The sequence below is a fragment of the Pelecanus crispus genome, chromosome 20, assembly GCF_030463565.1.
Source record: "Pelecanus crispus isolate bPelCri1 chromosome 20, bPelCri1.pri, whole genome shotgun sequence".
In the NCBI taxonomy this organism is placed as follows: Eukaryota; Metazoa; Chordata; class Aves; order Pelecaniformes; family Pelecanidae; genus Pelecanus; species Pelecanus crispus.
In genome coordinates this window covers 4,865,604-4,873,339 of record NC_134662.1, presented here as the reverse complement: position 1 = coordinate 4,873,339, position 7,736 = coordinate 4,865,604, and the positions used below count along the sequence as shown (strand labels likewise).

At 62.9% G+C, this 7,736-nt stretch overlaps 1 protein-coding gene across 1 annotated transcript; it reads right to left on the bottom strand.

Annotated features, from left to right (window-relative positions):
* LOC142595477 (plasmalemma vesicle-associated protein-like) lies at positions 1 to 2,248 on the bottom strand. The gene is made up of 4 exons (XM_075723828.1): positions 1,871 to 2,248; positions 1,395 to 1,485; positions 614 to 1,175; positions 1 to 22 (listed from the first exon to the last, which is right to left on the bottom strand). Exons 1-4 carry the CDS (start codon positions 2,246 to 2,248, stop codon positions 1 to 3), a joined length of 1,053 nt encoding a protein of 350 aa, XP_075579943.1.
* Between the last annotated feature and the right edge of the window lie 5,488 nt (positions 2,249 to 7,736).

The following is a 7,736-nucleotide window of genomic DNA, read 5'->3' as shown; positions in this document are numbered from 1 at the left end:
CTAACTTAGATCTTGCTGGCATCTGAAGGGTTAAGGCCGCTACACCCCGGAAAAACGCCTGGTTCAGGGGCTGTGTTAGGCTGGAAATGACAGGTCTGCTGGAAATGACAGGTCTGCTGGAAATGACAGGTCTGCTGCCCCTCGGGAGGAGGAGGAGGAGGAGGAGGAGGAGGAGGCCCTCAGCGACACACATCACCTCCAGAGCGCTGGCTGGGAGGAGCTGAATCGCGCCTGATAACCGCTGCGATGCTGCCCACAACCTATTTTACCCCCGTTCCCCACCAGCTGCCACAGCGCCTGCCCTCCCCTTGCTGGGGCCCCCCCCGGGCCGAACGGATGGAAGGGAAAAGCCACTTTGGGGGGCATCCCCCCCCACGCCATGGCCATGGGGGACGCGGGGCTCGGCATCCCGGCAGGGTCCATCCTGGCTCCCCAAGTGCACCCCCAGCCCCGGGGACACGGCGTGGGGGTCTTGGGGTCCCCCCCCCGCCCCCCAGGGCACAGCCCCAGCCTGGGGGGCCGTGGGATCCCCCCAGCTCTTGCACCCACCTGGCAGCTTTGGGCTCTGCGACCCCAAAAGTGGCGGCTCCCCGGGAACCCCCTGCTCTCCCACCCGCCCCGAGCCGGCGCTCCCAGGCTCTGGAAGCTGCTGGGGCTCCAAAAGTATTTATAGTGGAGTTCCAGGAAATCCTCTGGCAGCGAGCGGGTCCCCCCTGATTCTGCAGCGGGGCAGCCGCGGCCGTGGTCCCCGGGGGAGACCCTCCATCGCCCCGAGCAGTTGATGTGGCACTGGAGCACTTTCACGTCACAGACGCTTTTCCCCACGTATTTGGTCTCCCGTTCCTGCTGCCAGAGGAAAAGCCCCTCCGTCTGCTGCGTCAACCATCGGAGCTCGTCGTGGACGCCGCTGCAGCTGTACGAGCCGAGCATCCCCTTGACGCGCTGGAAGAAGGAGCTCACGTCGGACCTCAAGGAATTGCACTCGCGTTTCTGCAGCTCCAGGTTGGTTTTGGTGGACTCGCAGACGGTCCTGGTGGTGAGCAGCTCCCGCTGGCAGCCCTCCTGCTCCTGGGTGGCTTTGGTCAGCGTGGCACCCGCTTTGCGGCAGTTTTCCTCCAGCTCCTTCTTGGCCAGGGTTGTCTGGTCCAGCTGGCTCCGCAGCAGCGCCTTGTCGGCTGCAGGCGGGGGGCACGGGGTTGGGGCAAGTGGCGTCGTCCCCCCACCCCGATTGGCACCCCACGTCTCGGGGTGACGCCCCTGCCTGGCCTGGGGAGGGGGCAGACCCCCTGCGCAGGCTGCGGGGGGTCCCCGAGGGGTGCTGGGGGTCCCCAGGGGGCTGGGAGGGGGGTGCCCAGGGTGGGGGGCGGCTGGAGGGGGTGGGGGGGGTCCCTTACCGCTGCAGCTGGCGTTGATGAGGCTGATGGTCATGTGGCACTCGTCCAGCTTCGTCTTTTGGTAGAAGATGATCCTCATCATCTCCTGCAGCTGAGGTGGGGAGGAGGAAGAGGAGGGGGGGGTCAGAGGGTCCCACAAGGACCCCCCGGCATCGCCTCGCTCCCCCCGGGTGGTGGGGGAGAGCGCCGGGGCTGGCGAGGGCAGGGGGCTGGGGAGGATGAGGAGGGGGGGCCGCGAGCCTGGAACTCCCTCGGCCGGCGGCTGCCTCCGGGATGCCGAGAGCCCCCGCCGGGGAGGGGGGGCACGTCGCCATCGCCAGCGGGCTCTGCCGCCCCGCACCCTCTTGCCCGTCCCCGCTGAAGCTTGTGGGGCTGAAGCGCGGTCCCGGCTCCTTGCAGCCCCCAGCACCCATGGGTGGGTCGCTGCCCCCAGTACCCGGGGGGCTTCACCTTCCCTCCCCAGGGAGGGGGCTCACCTTGGGGAGGGGGTTGAGGGTCTGGGTGCTATTGCACTTATCCAGGTCCCGTTGCACTTTCTGGGCGAGGACCTGCAGCCCTTGCTTCTCCTTGAGGGTGGCGTTGAGGGTGCGCGTCAGGTTGATGTTCCTCCCGCTGAGGGTGATGATCTTGCTGTAGCGATCCTGCAGCTGCTCCTCCAGCAGCCGGAGGTGCGTGTCGGTGCCCGCCTGCGCGTTGCCGTACACCATGAACAGCACCAGCCCCAGGATGATGAGGAACTGGATGAGGGAGGTGAAGAGGAAGATGTACTTCACGTAAAACCCACAGTCCCGCTTGGGCATCGCCTCCTTGGCCTCCAGACCGAACTTGGCCATGGCGTAGCTGCTCTTCTCCATGCCACCGATGCTCTGCGCGCCCCTCCCCACGGCAGCGCCTTTCAACGGGGCCGCGCCGGGGCGGAGCTCGCTCGCGCTGCTGTGTTTATATTGCTCTATTTAATATTTCCTTCTGCTGGGCTCCTTCCTGCCTCTCCGGATGCCTCAGACCCGCCAGGTTATCACGATACGGCTTCTGTTTTGCAGGAGGACTATTGTTCCTGGTTGCTAACAGACAAGGGTGAAACCTGGGACCCTGCTCCCCCTCCCTGTCCCGGGGCCCTCGGGAGCAAAGAGGCTTCGAGTTTTGTTTCCATCTTACAAATCCTTGGCCCGGTCCCAAGAGTGGCAGCGTGGTGCGGCTGCCGTGCGGGATTGCGTCAGCTCCCGCTTCGGAGCCGGCTGCAGGGGTCTCGCCTCGCTCGAGACAGCGGGCGCTGCTCCCTCCTGTCCTGCACCTCCACGTGCTGCCCTCGGCCAGGGAAAAAAGAAGAGCTTAGGCTGCGATCAACACAGTCGGGGAAGGGAAATTTTGGCTCTTCAAATACCTTCTTTGCTCTGAAAGATAAATTATAAATGCAAATGGTGAACGAGGGAGCCCCTCTTCATCGTTACAGCTGCAGCAGGAGTAAGGCATACCAGGGAGAGATGTATAAAACCCCTTTTAAATACAAGTAAAATATTAAGAAGCTGGTTTTTGTGTCAGTCCCCTGCTTCCCTCTCTGGACGTTGGCGGTGATGGGGAAATGAGGCAGCCATCCCAGTTCAGGCCATCCCAGACTGGAACAAATGGGATGTTTTGGGGCAGGGAGCGGGCTGGAGAGGGGATGCTGGAACCAGCCAAACCCTCTCCCTCCAGGCAAATCGGATGGGAAAATTGAGATCCTGCTTAGCAGAAGCCTTAATCATTGCCTTAGTAATGATTATTTGAAGGAGGAATTCTATTCCTAAGGATAAAAGTTATTTATTGAAACAGGAATTTGACTTCTGAAAAACCAACCCACCGTTGTTTGCTCCCTTTTTGCAGTAACAAAGCCTCGCTTTTAAGTCAGGCTTAAAAGCAGGACAGCGCTCGGCACAGCCCTGGGGTGCTCTTCCCGGCGGCCGGCAGCCCGCAGAGAAAGGACCGACTCCTTGAAGTCTGCTGCTAAAATTAGTGCCGGGTCTGAGCCTCCTGCTCTGCTAATTACAGGTCTGTAAGAGAAGTGGGTGGTGTGCTGCAAAACCGGCTTCTCCTGCGTTTCGGAACGGCGGGATGGAGCTGTCCGATGGGATTTATGAGGTTTGGAGTTGACGGCCCTCGAGAAGGGTAAATCGAGGTTTACAGGTTCAGGTGGGACGTGGAAACCTCATCAAACGTGTTCCTTCCCCCTATGATGCAGAAATAATCCCATTTATGCAACCCCTGGTCCCGGCACTCGGCACCGTGCCCGTCACCCGAGCTCACGGTGACTCGGACCCCCCGCTCCGTCTGCTCTGAAGACCCCGACCCGCTCGTGCACCCTCCCCGGCAGAGCCAGCTCCTCCTGAAGTAGATGCTGCGTGCTGCCCGCATCACCCCAGGCTCTCGTCTCAGGGGAACTCGGGATTCGGGGGGATTGTGACCCCCTGTGGGTGTAAGACCCCAGCCCGAGGCAGCCCCTCTTCGCTGGGCGCCTCTTCTCCTTCCATCCAGGAACATTATTCCCGGCCATTGCCGTATCGCGGTGCTGCTCCTGCCTGTGCTGCCTGGACCAGATGCAGGCTTTTGGAGCTTTTGGAGCTTTCGGAGCGCTCTGCGGCGATGCACCTTGCAGGTAGGGAGATGTCGCCCTGGGGTTTGCGATGCCGGGCTGTTGCTCCAGCCCGTCCCCCGGCTCCCGTCTGCCCGCTGCAGGGGAGGCAGCAGAACAAAACCCCAGGGGTTTTGCATCTTCTGGCAATTAACGGGCGGCCTGAAACATCCCGGGATGCCTTTGCACGGAGCCAGCGGCAGGGCAGAGCTCTGGCCTCGCTTTTCCCTGTGGATGGAGCATCCCTCAGACTTGAGCTCCCCGAATCCAGCCCAGGAGCCCCCGACCCAGGGGGTCTCAGGGTCCTGCAAAGTTGCCGGACCCGGTCGGAGTTAGACACAGAAATTTGGCTGCCGAGGTGGAAGGGAGCTGGGGCTTCGGGCTGCTCGGGGACGCGGGCTCTCTTTGGAAATGAGCTGACCAATCTCTCCTGCTTTTCTTCTCCCTCCCCGCGCACAGCCAGGCTGGATCAGATGAAGGAACGCGCGTAGGTGTCCTGCCAAAGTCACGCCGGCTTCGTTAGGATAATTTGCCAGCAGAAAAATCCCCAGGTAAGCGTTAAACACTCCGAACCCAGAAACAAAACCGTGTGCTGGGAAACAACGTTGAATTTCTTCCTCTTCCCCTTCCCTTTGTCCCGTGTCTTTAATTCGCCCCCTGAATCCTAAGCCCCTGTCCCCCAGACGTGGCTTTGGGGGTTTTCTCCAGCCTTTCCCTGGTGCGTGTGGTGGGGCTGGAGCATCCGCGGAGTCCAGAGCGGGTCCAAGCTGTGCCCTGGGTGATTTCCCGCTTACGTTACGTCCTCCCCCACCAAAAAAAAAAAAAACCCTGCGCTGCCTCCACACCTTTATTTCCCTGGCTCATTAGCTCAGTGAGCTTAATCACGAGCCAGCGATGGCTTTCCGTCTTCTCGGAGCAGGGAAATCAGAGGGAGCGGAGGCCTCCATCAGCCCAGGCGTGGTGGAGAGCAGCCGTCGCAGGGGTGGCCCCCCCGGCGCTGCAGCCTCTTCTCCGGAGCATCCTCAAAGGGAAAAACCTCAGAGTCCCGGGGGAGCGGGAGCTCAGAGCCCGACCCCGGAGCGCACGGGGCCCGCTGGGGTGACGACGGGAGCACACGGGAGGCGGGGGAACGCGGCCGGGGAGCGGGACCCCCCCGGGGCAGCTGCGGCTGGAACGGCGGCAGCGGAGCGGGACGAGGTTTGCCGGTGCTCCGAGCGCCAGCAAGGCTAACAGCCAGGGAGCGAGGGCACGGGTTTGTTTTCTCACCGGGCCAAGGAGCTGCCGGAGACCTGGATTTGTGGTTGTGCCCGAAGGCGCAGCTTATCCCAGCGGCACCCACCGGGGCAGTGCTTGGACGGGGAGATGACGCCCGTGATTCCCCCTCCAGCTGTGCTTCCCCGGGGGACGTCGGTGTGAATCGTGGGCCACCATCGCGTTTGACTCCCATCTCCGCCAAAAGCGGGGGCAGGAGGACGAGGCCCGGAGCCAGCGAGCACTTCCCGGGGTGGCTGCTCCTTCCCCCGCAAGGGTCTTTGCCCACGGCTCGGCTCGGTTCCGCAAATTCAGTTGCAATGAAACAATTTGGTACCGGGGAAGCTGAGTGAGTTGATCTCCTAGAAAGGCTGAACAAGCCGCAGCAGATGCAGAGGAAGACCCCAGCTCCGGGCACCGGCGCTAACAAACCCCCGGGGCCGCTGGAGGCTTTCCCGCATCCGCCAGTGCATCCCGCGAGGACCACGGGCGTCCCTGGGCCCACCCTGCCCTGTGTCCTCCGCTCCCCAGCACCGAGTCCCCCCTTCCGCCCCCCAGCCCAGCCATCCCTGCTGCAGCGGGGCCAGGCCTCCGCGGGCAGGATTTGGGCAGCGATCCTCCCCATCCCGCGGCTCCCGCGGCTGGCTGGGAGCGAAGCGGTGCTGGAGAAAGCATGGAGCTGCTGCCCGTGGGGCTCGGCCCCGTGTGCCCCCTCCCCGGGGTGCCCTTTCCCCCCGCCCGGGGCTGCCCCGGCGTCTCGGTGGGCGCCCGCTCGGCGGCCTCGGCCCCGCCATCTGCAAAGTCACTAAGTCCCCGCGGCAGCCGAGGGATTACGGCCACCGATTAGAGCTCAAGACAAGGGTGACCTTGATCTTGAGACGGCCAAGGGCTTACAGAGCCGGGGGGGCAGGAAAAACCGTTCTGGGGAGCATGGGGTGCTGCGGGGGTCCTCGCCCTGCTCCTGCCCCAGCACCCCCAGGGCTGGGGGGCGTGCACAGACAAAATGGTGGGTGCTGGCTGCGGAGCTGGGGGGGCAGAGCACAGCCGGGGCTGGGGGGAGAACCCTGCCCGGGGCCTGCTCGCTGGTGGGTGTGCGCTCCAGCGCGAGCACGCTTTTTGGTGCAGGCTTGCCAGTGCACGCTTGCACGTTTTTTGGTGCGTGCTTGCCGGTGGGCGCACGCTTTTTAGTGCACGCTTACCAGTGCGTGCTTGCCCGTGGCTGCACTCTTGGTGCACGCTTACCGGTGGGTGCATGCTCTTTGGTGCATGTTTGCAAGTGGGTGCATGCTTTTTGGTGCACGCTTGCTGGTGCACACTTAACCATGGCTGCACTCTTGGTGCACACTCGTTGCTGCATGCTTAATCATGGCTGCACTCTCGCTGCACACTTACCGGTGGGTGCATGCTCTTTGGTGCATGTTTGCAAGTGGGTGCATGCTTTTTGGTGCACGCTTAACCATGGCTGCACTCTTGGTGCACGCTCGTTGCTGTATGCTTGCCCGTGGCTGCACTCTTGGTGCACGCTTACCCGTGGGTGCATGCTCTTTGGTGCATGTTTGCAAGTGGGTGCATGCTTTTTGGTGCACGCTTGTTGGTGCACGCTTAACTATGGCTGCACTCTTGGTACACGCTCGTTGCTGCATGCTTAATCGTGGCCGCACTCTTGGTGCATGCTTGCTGGTGGGTGCATACTCTTTGGTGAATGTTTGAAAGCGGGTGCGTGCTTTTTGGTGCATATTTGCGAGTGGGTGCATGCTCTTTGGTGCATGTTTGCGAGTGGGTGCCTGCTTTTTGGTGCACGCTTGCTGGTCAGTGCACGCCTGCTGGTGCATGCTTAACCATGGCTGCACTCTTGGTGCATGCTCGCCAGTGGGTGCATGCTCTTTGCTGCATGCTTGCTGGTGGGTGCATGCTCTTTGGTGCATGTTTGCAAGCGGGTGCGTGATTTTTGGTGCATGTTTGCGAGTGGGTGCCTGCTTTTTGGTGCATGCTTGCTGGTGCATGCTTAACGATGGCTGCACTCTTGGTGCACGCTCGCCAGTGGGTGCATGCTCTTTGCTGCACGCTCGCCGGTGGGTGCATGCTCTTTGGTGCATGTTTGCAAGCGGGTGCATGCTTTTTGGTGCACGCTTGCTGGTGGGTGCACCCTGCCGTTGGCCCCCCAACCCCGTAGCTCCCGCCCCGCCCGGGGGTTTGGTCCCCGCGGGGGTTGGGGAGCGTGCACCGGTACCGGGCATGCATGGGCTGTGCGTGCAGGAGCCCTGCGCCGGTACCGGGCGTGCACGCAGGGGCTGAGCACCTCCGGGTGCAGGATCCGTGCACGGAGCGCGGCGGGCACACCGGGACCGGCGCGGGTGGGACCCACCGCTTGCGTTGCCCCTTTAAGACGCAGGAGGCGGTGGGGGCGCTGTCACGTGGTCTCTCCCTGCCGCTTAAAAGCGGCTTCCGGCCGCTGCGGCGGAAGTGACGTCGATGCGGCCGCCGTA